The sequence below is a fragment of the Leptonychotes weddellii genome, chromosome 4, assembly GCF_054177405.1.
Source record: "Leptonychotes weddellii isolate Sample4059 chromosome 4, ASM5417740v2, whole genome shotgun sequence".
Classification (NCBI taxonomy): domain Eukaryota; kingdom Metazoa; phylum Chordata; class Mammalia; order Carnivora; family Phocidae; genus Leptonychotes; species Leptonychotes weddellii.
Genome location: NC_138372.1, coordinates 83,453,322 through 83,469,506, shown reverse-complemented (window position 1 = coordinate 83,469,506; position 16,185 = coordinate 83,453,322). Strand labels below are relative to the sequence as shown.

Sequence of the window (16,185 nt, the reverse complement as noted above, 5' to 3'; positions counted from 1 at the left end):
CTGACATTGTAAGTATTTTAAATTTATCCATCCTAGAGGCTATGAAGGGTTATCTTGTTGTGGTTTTAATTCACATTTCTGTAATAAGTAAAGATTTTGAGCAACTTTTTTTTTAAAGTATATTTTCAGTCCCCTATTTTTAAAAAAATTTTAAAAAGATTTTATTTATATATTTGAGAGAGAGAATGAGAAAGAGAGCACAAGAGGGGGGAGGGTCAGAGGGAGAAGCAGACTCCCTGCTGAGCAGGGAGCCCAATGTGGGACTCAATCCTGGGACTCCAGGACCATGACCTGAGCTAAAGGCAGTCACTCCACCAACTGAGCCACCCAAGCACCCCTTTGAGCAACTTTTCATGGGCTTCTTTTGTGATATTTCTTTTGTGAAATGTCTGTTCAGATCTTTTGCCCATTTTTTTTTAAGATTTTATTTATTTATTTGACAGAGAGACAGCAAGAGAGGGAACACAAACAGGGGGAGTGGGAGAGGGAGAAGCGGGCTTCCTGCCAAGCAGGGAGCCTGATGCGGGGCTTGATCCCAGGACCCTGGGATCATGACCTGAGCCGAAGGCAGATGATTAATGACTGAGCCACCCAGGCGCCCCTCTTTTGCCCATTTTTTAAAAATTGCGTTGTCTTTGTGACATTTTAAGTGTTCTTTAGTATTGTGGAAACAAGTCCTTGTCAGAGATATGTACTAAAACATTTTCCTCTCAGACTTTCTCTTGCCTATTTTCTTTTTTTTAAAAAAGATTTTATGTATTTATTTGAGAGAGAGAGAGAGAGAATGAGCAGGGGGAAGGGGCAGAGGGAGAGAGAGAAGCTGACTCCCTGCTGAGTGGGGGGGCCCCATGTGGGGCTCAATCCTAGGAGTTGGAGATCATGACCTGAAGGCAGACACTTAACCAACTGAGCCACCCAGGCACCCCTTCTTGCCTATTTTCTTAACAGTGTCTTTTCAAAACACAAAGTTTCACATTTTTTTCTTATGGATATCCTGTTGTTCCAGCATTGTTTGTTGAAAAGACTATCTTTTCCCTATTGAATTACACTGACATTGTTGAAAATCAATTGTGTTGGTTTATTTATCTAGACTCTGACACTTACTATTTTTCAAAATGGTTTTAGCTACTCAACATCTTTTGCATTTCCATATAAATTTTATTTATTTATTTGTTTGTTTATTCATTTATTTTTAGAGAGAGACAGAGAGAGTGCGTGTACATGTGAGTGAGGGCAGGGAGGGGCAGAGGGAGAAGAAGAGAGAATCTTAAGCATGGAGCCTGGGGCTCAATTTCACGACCCTGAGATCATGACGTGAGCCAAAATCAAGAATTGGATGCTTAACTGACTGAGCCACCCAGGCGCCCCTCCATATAAATTTTAGAGTCAGCTTGTCAGTTTGTATGAAAATGTCTGCTAGCACTTAGATTGGGATTACATTTCATCTTTAGATCAAATTGAAGAGAATGGACTCTTAACAATATTGAGTTCCAATCTATTAAGATGACATAGCTCTCCATTTATTTAAGTTGTCTTTAATTTCCTTCAACAACATTTTCACTTTTTAGTGTCAGATGTTGCACATATATAATTATCATTAGGTATTTCAGTTTTTGATGCTATTATAAATGGTATTAAATTTTATTTTCCAATTATTATTAATATATTGAAATAAACTAATTTTTATATTGACCTTATCTCTGGCAACCTTGCTAAATTCACTTATCAATTCAAGTAGCTTTTTTGTAGATTCCTTAGGATTTTCTTTTCTTTTTTTTTTTTTAAAGATTTTATTTATTTATTTGAGAGAGAGAGAGAGTGAGAGAGAGAGCGCAAGAGGGGGTACGGTTAGAGGGAGAAGCAGACTCCCTGCCGAGCAGGGAGCCTGATGTGGGACTCGATCCCGGGACTCCGGGATCATGACCTGAGCTGAAGGCAGTCGCTTAACCAACTGAGCCACCCAGGCACCCACCTTAGGATTTTCTATGTAAATGATCATGTCATCTAAGAATAAATAAAGTTGAACTTGCCAGTATGTATGCCTTTCCCTTTTTCTTTTCTTACCTTATTGCACTGGCTAGGACATCTGGTATAATACTGAATAGAAGGAGTGAGAAGAGACATTCCTGCCTTATTTCCCATCTTAGTGGGAGAAAACATTTAGTCTTTCACCACTAAGTATGAATGTTCATGTTAGTTTTACATAGATAAACTGTTTATTCTTTTGTCAGCTTTGATAATAAGTCTTTCAAGGAAAAGACTTTAAGTTGTCAAAGCTTTTGACATAAAAGTCCATAATGTTCTCTTATTATTATTTTAGCATGTGTAGAATTTGTAGTGATGTCTCCTTGATATTGGTAGTTTGTATTTTCTCTTTTTTTCATGACTGGTCTAGTTATAGATTTATCAATATAATTAAGTTTTTCAAAGAAAATAGCTTTTGGTTTTACTAATTTTCTTTATTGTCTTTTATTTCTTTGATTTCAAGCCTACTTAAAATCCTTCTTTCTACTTATTTGGGATTAATTTGCTCTTCTTTTTCTAGTTTCTTAAGGTAAAACCTTAGATCATGGATTTTAAACTTTCTTGTTTTCTGATACAAACATCTAAAGTTGTAATGTTAATTCTAGGCACTATTTTAGCTGCATTCTACATTTTCCAGTTTCCCTGTGATTTCTTGATTCATGCGTTATTTAAAAATATATTGTTTAATTTCCAAGTATTTAGGTACTTTCAACCATCTTTTGCTGATTGATTTCCAATTTAATTGTCCTGTGGTCAGAGAACATAATCTGTCTGATTTCAGGCATTTAAAGTTTATTGACTTGTTTTGTGGCCCAGGATATGATCTTTGTTAGTGAATTTTACATGTGCAGGTAAAAATAATGGGTATTCTCCTGTTGATGGGTATACTGTTCTATTAATGCCAATTAGTTGATCATGTCGTCGAAGTCTTTATACCCTTACAGACTTTGTTTTCTTATTTTAGCCATTGCTGTGAGAAAGATATTGACATCTCTGACTCCAGTTGTGGATCTATTTATTCCTCTTTGCAGGCAGTCTATCCATTTTTGCTTCATATATTTTAAAGCTTTGTTATTAGGTGCATACACATTATGGCTGTTATGCCATCTTGATGAATCAACTCTCCTAACATATAAAATGTCTTCCTTGTCTTGAAGTCTTCCTTGGCTGATTATTAATATAGCTACCCCAGATTCCTCATAATTAGTGTTTACATGGTATTTCCTTATCCACTCTTTTACTTTCAACCTGTATATCTTTATATCTCATTTTTGTAGAAAAGTATAGTTAGGTCTTGCTTGCTCTGCCTTTTAATTGGACTGCATAGAATATTATGTTTAATGTAGTTATCTATATGGTTAACTTTAAGTCTACCATCTTATTTGTTTTGTTTGTCCTGTTCTTTTTCCTTTTTTCCTCTTACATTCTTTTGAGTTAATACAATATTTTTTAGTACTCTATTTTATCTCTTTTTATTGTTTTATTAGCTACAATTCCATGTTGTTGTTTTTTTTCAATGGTTGCTCTAGGGTTTCCTGCATACATTTTAAAATGTAAACTACTTCACATATAATGCAAGAATCTTTAAGCAGTAGACTTCATGTCCTCTCCCCCATCTTTTTTACTATTGCTGTTATACATTTTACTTCTATGTTATAAGCTTCACAATGTTACTATATTTGCGTTTGAAAGTTATTTATCTTTTAAAGAAAAGTCTTTTATATTTATAAATGTTCAGCACTTGCAATATTTTCTAGAAGTTTTATTAATAGCTTTCTGTTTATTATTAATTCCTAAAACTCATTCATTTAAAAATACATATTTTATGACATTTGATCACATTTTTATTATAGCAATTAAGTTGAGTTTTATTTGTTTATAGACCCAGAGCACACTAGATGGTGAGCTTCTATATGAGCAGGTTTAATGTTCTTATTTTTATCTAGCATTTAACAAAATGAAGTATAAAATTTATAAGAAATAAATTACATCTTAAAGTATACCTAATATTATTTTAAGAAATAAGCTAATTTTATTCTGTGGTCCAAGACTTGGGATTTTCCAAGAAAAAATATTTTTTAAAACACTGGTCTGGGCCTGTCATTAGACTGTGCCTCTGACTTTTAAAAGATGTGACCAGAGATTGAGGACACAAAGCTTCAGTGCAACAAATTACAGAACTAGGTTTTTACATAATCCCTTAACCCTGTCTACCCTCAATTTTAGAAGGTTTCAGGCTCCTTTGCGGGAGCCTGTAAAAGAGGCTGAGGCCTGGCAGCAATGTCTGGTGTCCCACAAGACAAAGGAAAAAAGTGTAGTCAGCAGTGTCTAAACGGGACCAGCATTAAATAAGACAAGGATATTAAAGTGTCCTTTGGATTTTGTGACAAAAGAGTTCTGTAAGGTGGCTAGTGGAGGCAGTGGCGAGGCTGCAATGGGTCTGGGAGAAAGTGGGACGTGAGGAAGAGGGGGGCTCTGGAAACAACCCCAAGGTCCCTGGGAGAGGGCCAGGAGGGGAGAGATTGGAGCCCTCTTCAGACGTCCCCCGAGAGGAGGGGTGGCACCGGGGCACGGGATGCTCCCGCCTGAGGCGCGGGTCAGAGCAACTCACAGGTCGCAGCCGCTCAGTTCGCCCTGGGAAACACCCGGATGCTCTTCCGACGCCGCCTGGAGAACGCGCGCCCCCCCTTGCGCGGGTGAGCCCGGGACGGTCCTGGATGCAGGGTGCCGCCGCGTTTGGCGCCTCAACTTCCAACTTCCGGGGCGCGCCGCCCCTCCCGAGGGGCCTGGGCCCGGCTTCCCACGAGGCGGGCCTCCGGAGTTTCTCCCAGCGGCGCCCCGTAGCCCAGCTGCGCGGCTCCGCCCGCCCCCGAGGCTCCGTCGGGCCGTTGCCTGGGCCACCTGCAGCCTCGAGCAGCCCGGCGTCGTCGTCGGGGCGGCGGCAGGTGGCGCAGCCGGAGGGGCGGGACACCGTCGCCGGGACCCAGAGGAGAGGCGGCCGAGCTGCCACGCCGCCGCGGGCCGGGCGGGACGGGCCATGCTGCGCTGGCTCCGGGACTTCGTGCTGCCCGCGGTGGCCTGCCAGGAAGACGATGACTACGTCAACTACGAGATCCTCTTCCAAGACCTGGACCGCGACGGGAACGGCTTGGTGGACATCGTGGAGCTCCAGGAGGGGCTGAAAAACTGGGGCTCCTCATTTGGTCTGAACCCTGAGAATGTGAGTGACCAAGGGAATGTGGCACCCGGAGCGTGGCGGAGTTGCTGGGTAGAGGTTGAAGCCATACTTGCTCTTTGCAGAGCTTCTTTCAAAGACCGGTGTTGGGGTTCGCTTCCGCGAGTCCCCGCAGCGCAGAATAATGCAGCCCAGCGAAACACGTTCTCAGCCCTCTTAGAACACTTTCCACAATGACCAGAGGCTTCTGCTGGGCGTTTTGGGAGATACTGAGTGGGTTTCTGGTGACTCAGCATTTACTGAACCCGTTCAGAATTTCAGGGGCCAGGTTAGCCTTTGTGAATTCATGAGTAAGAGACCTTCTCTTTTCTCAGGATGTTCACAGTCTAGGTTCATGCTTCAGGGTCTTGTACAAAAGACAGGCACAGATAGGTCCCCAGAGCTGCTGTCTCTTTCTGACATCGACACCAAAGGTCTAGGGGGAGTCAGACCTTGATCCATGGGTTGACATGGATCAGCTGATCGATTTAGTACTTTGCCTAAATTAGGGATGTCTTCCTTCTCTGGACCAGTCGCGACTTGATTATTTAAAAACTGTTAGGTGAAAGTTTCAGGATCTCAAGAGAAAACAAAGTATTCTATTTCCCCTCTATCAGTGCTGAACAGTTCTCAGATGTCACCCCACTTGTGTCAGCTCTCTACTGGTGAGATGCGTGTGTTAGAAGTCCAAAATATTCCCATGGTTGGGAGATTCCTGTATGTGATAGGACTAGTGGATCTTATAGTCATTATACAGCCCCTTTGCTGTATAATAAGACCTTCGGCCCAATGCAATGTAATGTGTAATTTTATGTCAAAAGATCACACACTCTTTAATCATTGGATTGTCCTGCTGGCTGAGGCTCCTCAGGCAAGTAAGGCAAATACGTACCTAAAATATGTGTCTGGATGAAACACTGCACCTTTCAGAGTGGAATAGTTCCAGAGTAACCAACTTGCTGCTCAATGGCTGGTGGGTTTCCCGAAGGGATGATGTTATGTCAGTGGCTCAGTATGAGTCTCTGATGCTGGTGGGTTGGGCATTTGGCCGCAGCAGTAGCTATATTAGGCTTGGTGAGTGGGAGCCCATGCTGTTTGGCCCGTCGATCTATCTCCACCACCATGACCACTCCATTACGATACCACTGTGTTGTCACTGGTGTTCATTGTGTCAGCTGACAGAGTCTGGTTGACTTTATCTGGCTGGGTCATTCTGTCTACTTGGTTGTTTCATACCTCTTCCATGGGAGTGACCATACAATATAAACATATTTTTACTTTGTGTCCACTTCCATCTTTGTACATATTGCCCAGACCTCTTTGTCTCTGATTTTCCAATCTTTTTTGCTTCCAGGCCACTGACCATCTAACCAAGCTAGTCCACGAATCTATATTTATTGTTCTCTGGCCACTTCTCTTTTTACATAAAGTGAATGATCAGGTACACTACTTGAAGTTCTTTTCACTGGGCAGATTTCCTCTCATTGCTGTCTTTCAGATTATTCCTGAGTAGTGCTGAGTAGTGCATAACTGGCCTTTTTCGATTTGCACTCACATACTAAGAAATGCATCTGTGAATCGAGCTCATCCTTTTTAGTCCTGTGTCAGCTGGTCATACTGAATCTCCACGTAGTTACAAGTATGGGCTTAGGGAGAGGTAATGGTATAACAGTGATGGGGTGTGAAAATCTGCATCGCTCTTTGTGTGTGGGGCTTGCTTGTGCTCTGATTCTGCTTGGGCTTGATCTCACATATACTGTTCCATCCTATGGTTTGCTGCTGGAATCACCAAAACTTATGACTTGGTGAGTCTGACAGAATACAACCCAAGATAGGCAACTCTGGCTGTATATCATTTGATGTCCCATATTTAAGCATTCTGTTTCTACCCGGGCCCCATAGCATACCAGGAACCGTTACAGAGCTCTGCTATAGATTCTTCTTTTGGAGCTGACTGTAAACCCCACACAGCATCTTCTCCTACCTCTGATGCTTGTGATACCACAGAGTCTACTGGGACAGGTGGCCCAAGAGGCAGGGCTGTTTGCTGCATGACTTGGATCTGCTGAAGAGCTCTTTCCAACTATGGTCCCCATTGAAAGCTGTTAACCTTTCTTGTTCCTCAGAAGTGGGTCACAGAATTTTTCTTAATTTGGACATATATTACCTCCAGAACTCAAAGAGGCTTCAGGTGTGTGTTTCCTTCTTAGGTGGTATGAGATGCAATCATTTGCCCTTTATTTTGGTGTGGTAGGGGTATGTCCTGACATGCTTCAGACTGGTCCTGGAAATACTTAATTGATGTGGTAGATCCCTGAATCTTCATTGACTCTATTATCTCCCACCTTTTGGAGTGTATGTACCTTACCAAGGCCTCCAACCTATTGCTACTTTTTTTTTTTTAAATAAGAGAATTATTATTATTCTTTAAAGATTTATTTATTTATTTTTAGAGTGGAGGTTGAGGAGCAGAGGGAGAGGGAGAGTCCCAAGCAGTCCCTCCGCTGAGCACAGAGCACAATGCAGGGCTCGATTTCAGGATCCTAAGATCACAACCTGAGCCAAAACCAAGAGTCGGACACTTAACAGATTGTGCCCCCCATGCACACCCTCATTGCTACTTCTTGTTCATCTAGTCTAATTAACATGATGTCATCAATATAGTGAATGTGTAGACAGACCAGGTCCTTCTGTGACAGAGGGCAGGAGATTTAAATGTATATTATTGTCTATGCCATGGGAATGCCAACTGTTTCTGGTTCTCCTTCTTGGTAAATGGAAAACAGTGCATTCACCAGATCAATGGCCATATTCTATGTCCCTGAGGCTGTGTTAATCTGCTCCAGTAAAGATACCACCTCTGGATCCATAGCTGCAATTGACTCTTCTGCTACTTGGTTGAGCAGATGTTCACTGTCATCCTCCACTGTGATCCATCTAGCTTTTGTAGGACTCAGAATGGTGAATTAAATGATGGACACCTCCACCTTTGAATTCCTTAGTAAGTCTGTAAGTACTAATCTGTGCTATTTATTTTGGGCTATGATTTTTTCCCAATTATTTTATTGTGGTAAAATACACATAATATAATATTCTTTTAACCATTTTTAAGTATAGAGTTCATTGGTATTAAGCAGATTCATAATGTTGTGCAACCATCTATCTCCTTAACTCTTTTCATATGGTAAAATGAAAACTTTATGCCCATTAAAAAATAACTCCCCATTCCTCCCTCCCCCCAGCCCCTGGCAACCATCTTTCTACTTTCTGTCTCTATGATTTTGACTAAGTATTTCATGTAAGTGAAATCATGTAGTATCTGTCTTTTTGTGCCTGGCTTATTTCACTTAGCATAATATCCTTAGAGTTCATCCCTGTTATAGCAGATATCAGAATCTTTCCTTTTTAAGTCTGAATAATACTCCATTGTATATTTATGCCACATTTTTGGTGCTGTTTTATTCTCAGCCTTTTTTCCAATGCATTGATGGCCTGCAGTAACCTCCATCCAATTCCCTAGTACTTATAATTGGTATTTCTCCCAGTTTTCAAAAACTGAGGTCCTGCATCAGCCAATGCATTCTCTTCCCATCACAGTTCACCGTCTACCACCAATGACTGTGTGTATCATGTGGAATCTGCTTCCTAAGACTATTTCTGGTACCAGCTGTCATAGGTTGTGTTCCATGAAAGCTGCCTCTAATACTCAAGATTCGTGTGCAGAAACTTTACTGGGGAGTACTCCTAGGGATAATAACCTGTGAGAGCAGAGGAAGCAGGATTGGACAGAGGGGGAAGATGAGCTGTGATGGAGTTGCAACAGAGGCTTCAGACAATTCAAGGAACTGTGGATCTGGGATAGTTCTTTAGAGTTGTCCCTCTTTGAGGCAACAGGCCAGGCCTTTATTACCTGCCCCCGCCTCCTCTGCCTCCTCCCCCACTTACTGAAGTTGGCTACCTCCAGGGAGTGACTTCAGGCAAGGTGAGTCTTTTCTGCCTAGGGCAACACAAAGGGAAGGGCTCAATTAAGAGCTGTCAGTCACCAGTACTCCCAGCTACTCTCAGTCCTGAGGGAGATGTGAGCAGTGCACCACAGAATCTACTACAGAGATACATTTGGAAAATAGTGCTGATGGGACTAGTTGATTAATTGGATTTGGAGTGTGAGGTAAAGGAAGAATTCAAGAATGACTCCAGGAATTTTGGTTTGAGCAACCAAATGGATGGTGGTGCCATTTGCCAAGATCAGGCAGAATTGGAGAGTAGTGAAGTAGGGTGAGTGATTAATCAACAGTTCTTGGTTTGGACATTTGAGGTCTCTTTTAAACAACCAGGTACATATAGCAAGTAGTAGTTTTGTAAATCATGAGGAGATGTCAGGGTAGAGATGTACATCATCAGCATAATATATTTAAAGCTTTTTATAGGGTGAGATCCCCCAGGTAGAGGATATATAAGAGCTGCTCTGAGGACTGAGTCCTGGATCATTGCAACATTTCAAGGTCAGGAACAGGAAGAGCCAACACAAGAGACTGAAAAACATTTAATGAAGTGGGAGGGAGATCAGGAGAGTATGGTCTCTTGGGAGACCATGTGAGTCAAGTATTTCAAGGAGGGAGTTATATAGAACTGAGAAGTCTGCTGAGAGGTCTTGTAAGATGAAGACTGAATTTAACTGTGGGGTTTGTCAAGATGGAGGAAGTGTCTAACCTTGAGTAATTTCATGCATGTGTGTACCTTGTTGTTGGTTGTGTCTCTGCAGTAAGTGAGAGGGCTAGGATTCTGAATTCCTGGCTGCCTGACCACCTTCCTATGCTAGTGATATGTGTTAAAGTCAAGGGGGGGTGCACAACATGGAGGACACTCTGAGCTGGGGCTTTGGTCCCAGATCTCCATGTTATTCCCATCTGTGAAGAGGGAAGTTGTGCTGGACTACTGGAAGTTCTTGACTTCTGAACACAATCTAGGCTAGTGGGTATCCAAACTTGAATATATATGCCTACGTATTAACTTCTAAAGAAAAACTATTCTTGTACTCCCAAGGATCGAGTTAAATCTTTTTTTTAAAGATTTTATTTATTGCTTTGAGAGAAAGAGAGCATGAGAGAGAGCACAAGTGGAGGGGAGGGGCAGAGGGAGAGGGAGAAGCAGGCTCCCCGCTGAGCAGGGACCCCGATGCGGGACTCAATCCCAGGACCCTGGGATCATGACCTGGGCCAAAGGCAGACGCTTAACCAACTGAGCCACCCAGGCGCCCCGAGTTAAATCATTTTTATCATGTTACTTAGATATATATATAAACATCAAAAGCATAAAATCATTATGCTTATAGCTCTTATATAAACATAAATCCTAACAGATATACAAATTAAACACAAGACTATAAAAACCACTGAAATTCTAGTAAATAACATTTATTTAATAGGATAGCTAATAACATTTGGCTAAAACTAAATTTCTTCTTTCTTATGAATATTCTATTGATTGATAAATTTGAGTTAAGCATTCTGAAATTATGTTTGCCCTGTTATCCACTTTCTTTTTTTTTGTTTGAATACTGTGAAAACTGTCATTCATATGGTGGGCTCTGATGTCACTGGATTTTACTTGGCAAAAAATGCATTATTGCCAATGAGGTGAACCCCTGTTCTTTTTTTCATTAGCCCTCAAGAAAGGGGTATTATTTGAAAGTAGCTTGTGTGTGAACACAAATACATGGGGGCAATGAAATCAATATTAAGCCTTAGTTATAAAGTGGTTATCTGGTTGCTTATGCTATTTGCCTTCAGATTATCTTCAGAAAGAAAACGCAAAATTAGAAAATTTCCATAGAAAACACTCAGACCCCGAGGGGTCTGTGGATTTCAGGCCGAGAAACACCTAGATTGTAGGCAAATTTAAGCTGCCAGTGCCCTCTCTTCCTCTGGGCTCTACCCTGTTTCCTACAGGACCTTCTGAGGGGAGGGGTCAGGGACCGGGCCTAGAAAACCAGTTTAGAGTTTACTAAGCAGAAAGAAATGTGCACTTGTTAGAGTTCTATTTATAGTCCTTTTGCTCCTCCCAGTAAAACTCTCCTGTTTTAGCAGTGGGCCTAATTGTTTTTGATCTCTTATCAGTGCTCTAATTCCTTAAGGAAGAATAAGGAAGTAGCAGGAAGAAACTTTCCTTCCCTCATTTCCACCCAAATCTTTCTGTGACCTCTGGAATTTTTGTTTTGTGGTTAACAACCTCTCAGCACTTAAACCTCTTCACAGAGCCTTGCTTTCCCCTGCAGGTCTTACCGAAGCAGCTCTCCTCCAAGGAGCCGTCTTGCAGCCCTCTCCGGGTTGGAGCCCCTCCTCCTCTTTCTCCTTTCGAACCACCTGCTTCACTGAAGCCCATGCCATCTGCCGTCTGACCTAACCATTTTATTCTTTGCTACTTCCTGACCTTCTGTATAAACCTCTTGGTCACTGAAGATTTGGCACCTGCTTACAGTCTTCATCTCCACTCCAGATCCTTCCACTGACCTGGGTGACTTCCACATCCACTTCTGCATATGAACCATGCCACATCCAGGCTTCCTAATTCCTTGACTGTGTATGTCCAATGACCTTCACCTCCACACCATTTCAGCATCTCAATCTCATGGCTCCACTTGGGTAAATTCCCCTAATAAGACTGGAATCCACCTTATAGAGTAGTTGTTTCGGTTAAACGAGGTAAGGCTTTATTTTAGCACAGTGAGGACACATAATAATCATCACTTAGTAAATGTTAACTGTTATTATTGTACTAATTTATATCCATAGGGTTGGAGGGTGGTGGAAATAGGGTGGTGGAAAAAGATTTCCACTTCTACAGATTTTACCGGGAATGTGGGAGATTCTGAAACACTAGAATGGGAGCATGGCTGGGGAGGGTCTGAGAAGGCTCAGTGGTGTGAGCAGCTCCCTCCTCGACAGCAGTCTCAGCTGAACCCACAGGTGGGCTTATATATACACACCAACTTTAATTAAAAATAGGTGAGTTGAAAAGTTCACCCATAACTTTATGAAATGGCATACATAATATACAATTTTGAATTAGGCCAGCCTCTTGTCCAATAATGTTATAAACCGTGCAGATAAGCCTCTGGCTAGTCATTTGACCATTGACAAGGCAAGCAGAAGAGTGACAGAACTAACATTTATCGATCATTTGCCATGTGTTAGGTTCTGTCTTAGGTAGTTTACATTTTTCCGTTTCATTCTAAATTTATGTTTTCTCATGTATAAAAAACAAGAGTTCTAAGTTTCAAAATTCTAATTTGAATTCTCTCGATAATGTAAATCACCTGGAGAAATGAACCTCATTGACCCCTGAGAAAATGAGAAAGCTTTTTTTTTTTTAAAGATTTATTTATTTATTTTAGAGAGAGAGAGAGCGAGCTCAAGGGGCAGAGAGAAAGGGAGAGAAGCAGACTCACTGCTGAGCCGGGAGACTGACATGGGGCTTGAACCCACAACCCTGAGATCATGACCTGATCTGAAATCAAGAGTTGAACGCTTAACCGACCAAGCCACCCAGGCACCCTCTGCAAGCTCTTATTTTTAAAAACAACTTATACTTCTGCATTTTTATATGCCTTATAAAAATAAAACTATTGTCCTTCACTGTAAAATTTCCTTGTACTACTTCAAAAAGCTTTCTTCATTTTAGCCTCTATTTGTTTTGTGACTTACTAGCAAATGTAATGCATAGGAAAGCATGTGGTTCCTACATGTATTCTTAGAATTGGCATATGACTTTAAGTCAAATTTAATCTACAATAAATATGTATTGAATGAGCAGGTGTGATTAGTGATGGGATATAAATGAACTGTGGCAAAAAAATCATCCATTATTAAAATAATTTCTAGAAATTTAACTGTAGTAGAATAAAAATGTATTTATTGGCAAAGGAGGAAAAATTAGCCATTCAAGCCAGTTGGTAGAAAATGCTACTTAACGATTCCGACATAAAAGTTTTTAAAAGGTTCCAAGGAGAAGAAAACCTTTTTCTGATCTATCTTACTCCCAGTAATCTCTATGCCCTTTTAAACTCCATGGTGTACACAGTATAGCATCTTAGGAATACTGCAAGTTGACCTGCTTTCCAAAGGAAAAAAATATATACATCTTGGAGCTTCATTAAACAAACATTACAATAGAAAATTATAAATTGCTTTGGAAGACTTGTCTAGCAAAGGGAATGAAAGAGGAATAAATTAAACTGGTAAAGAAGGACTATTTCAGGAAAACGAACAAATGAGGGGAGGAGTTTTTTTTTTTATTTGAGAGAGAGAAAGAAAGTGCATGCATGGAGGGGAGGGGCAGAGATAGAGGGAGAGAATCTTTTTTTTTTTTTTTAAGATTTATTTATTTTTAGAGACAGAGACAGAGAGAGAGCAAACACGAGCAGGAGGGGCAGAGGGAGAGGGAGAGGGCATCCCAAGTGGACTCTGTGATGAGTGTGAGCCCCATGAGGGGCTCCATCTCACAACCCTGAGATGATGACTTGAGCCGAAACCAAGATGCTTAACCCCCTCTGCCACCCAGGCACCTAAAGGGATAGAGAGAATTTTAAGCAGGCTCTTTGCTTAGCGCAGAGCCCAAGGCGGGGCTCAATCTTATGACCTTGAGATCATGACCTGAGCAGAAGTCGAGAGTCCATTGCTCAACCGACTGAGCCACCCAGGCGCCCCTGGAAGAGATTTTTCAATCTTGTGGGTTTATTTCTGGACTCTATGTTCCATTGATCTATGTGTCTATTTTTTGTGCCAGTACCATACTGTTTTGATTACTATAGCTTTCTAGTATATCTTGAAATCTAGAATTGTGGTATCTCCAGCTTTGTTCTTCTTTCTCAGGATTGCTTTGGCTATTCAGGGTCTTTTGTGGTTCCACAGAATCTTTAGGATTATTTGTTCTAGTTCTGTGAAAAATACTGTTGTTATTTTGATAGGGATTGCATTGAGTCTATAGATTGCTTTGGGTAGTATGGATATTTTAACAATATTAATTTTAACAATCCATGAGCATGGAATATTTTTTCATTTGTGTTGTCCTCAATCTTTTTCATCATTTTTTTTTTCTTTTATCATTGTTTTATAGTTTTCAGAGTACAAGTCTTGTACCTCCTTAGTTAAGTTTATTCCTAGGTATTTTATTCTTTTTTTTTTTTTTCCAACTATAAATGGATAAATGGGATTGTTTTCTTAATTTCTCTTTCTGCTACTTCATTATTAGTGATAGAAAAACAACCAATTTCTGGGTGTTAATTTGGTATCCTGCAACTTTACTGAATTCATTTATTACTTATAATTTTTTTTTTTTTTTGTGGAGCCTTTGGAATTTTCTATGTATGGTATCATGTCATCTGTAAATAGTGACAAGTTTAATTTCTTCCTTACCAATATGGATGCCTTTTATTTCTTTTTCTTGTGTGATTGCCATAGCTAGGACTTTCCAGTACTATGTTGAATAAAAGTGGCAAGAGTGGACATCCTTGTTTTGTTCTTGATCTTAGAAGAAAAGCTATCAGCTTTTTGACATTACCTTCCCTCCCCCCTTCCTTTTTTTTACAGTCATAGTTTTTTGGCATTCCCTTTTTGGATGATAATTTGGCAATTTTCTTTCCAGGAATCTATGTTACAAACAATTGCAATTCAAAGATTGTAATCTCACAAGAATAGTCATTGTAGCATGTCCTGTAATAATAGTGAAAATTTGGGAACAACTTAAGTGGTAAACCATTCTTAAGTAAGCCAAAGAATGATTAAATAAAGTCCACAAAATATTTTTTCATTATATTATTTCTCCACATTTTTAGGCTTTGTTCAGCAGTTATTGATTACCCATTGTATGTCAGAAACTGTTCTGTTTTTGGGGTGTGGTGATGAACTAGACAAACTCTTTATTTCTTGGAGCATTAAACAGATAAACAAGATAATTTATATATAATTATATAATTTATAATACTCCCTAATTACATACACCTCTCTGGCCTCATCTCCTGTTTTCTTCCATTTCTCACTCCCTCTCTCCTTCACTCACTGTATTACAGTGAGCTGTAATAGTTTCAGCAACCTTGGAGTTTTTGATGTTTCCAAACACATACTAGGCAGGCTCTCAGAGCATTTGCATAAAGCTATTGCTCTAGGTTTTGGTGCATTTTGTGCCAACTACTTTAGTAAGTATGACAAGCATGAAGGACCTCAACTACTTCAATTCATGAGACTCAGCTTTCAAAAAAAGTATGTATATCATCTCATAGAACCTATATCACACCCAGGAAAATCAATAACTAAATGACAAAAAGAATACTGTTAAAGAAAAGTTGGTGATAAAAATATTAGGTTTAAAAATTTTAGCTATTTGACTTAGGATCCAAAAAGTGTATGCATATTGGGAATTCTAGGAAAAGACCCCATGTTCTTCATGATTACTACTGTATCCCGAAAGAGTAATTCTGCATTGTTACAATGTCTTCCCTGCTAATATAAACCACTGTTTCATAATTCTAAAGAAACTAGATGGTAATTCACATAAATGGATGGGGTTTGTAATATAATTAATTATGACTTCTATCAAATTAGAGAGAAATCTTATCAGAATGCTGACCAGACACAGAAGCCAGACCACCCTGTTGCCTTTACTGGCTTCCTCAGAGTGCCAAGCTGGCATGTCACGTACAAGGAAGGGGAGATGTGAGCAGAATCCTGGCTCTGCCTCCACCTACCCTATAGCATGGGGTGGACAAAAGCCCTCAGCTTTCTTTTGTTTCCTCAGTTGTAGAATTGAGGGGAGCAGGCTAGATGAAAAGCCATCTTTCAGCTAAGAGATCTTTCAACTAAACGGTCTGGGTCATCTTGAAATCCCCACCTTTGAGCAGACATTTAGGGTGGCAAAAGAAAATGGATTAAAAATGGTGGGTGAAGTGGGGC

General features: G+C 40.4%; 1 protein-coding gene across 1 annotated transcript in view; it reads left to right on the top strand.

Moving 5' to 3' along the window:
* Positions 1–5,025: 5,025 nt before the first annotated feature.
* The window catches only part of LOC102743327 (mitochondrial adenyl nucleotide antiporter SLC25A24), a 25,236-nt gene continuing 14,076 nt past the window's right edge, over positions 5,026–16,185 (top strand). The window contains exon 1 of the mRNA XM_006744993.2: positions 5,026–5,245. Coding sequence (XP_006745056.2) covers positions 5,063–5,245 — 183 coding nt within the window. The 5' untranslated portion in view covers positions 5,026–5,062. The remainder of the gene's footprint in view (positions 5,246–16,185) is intronic.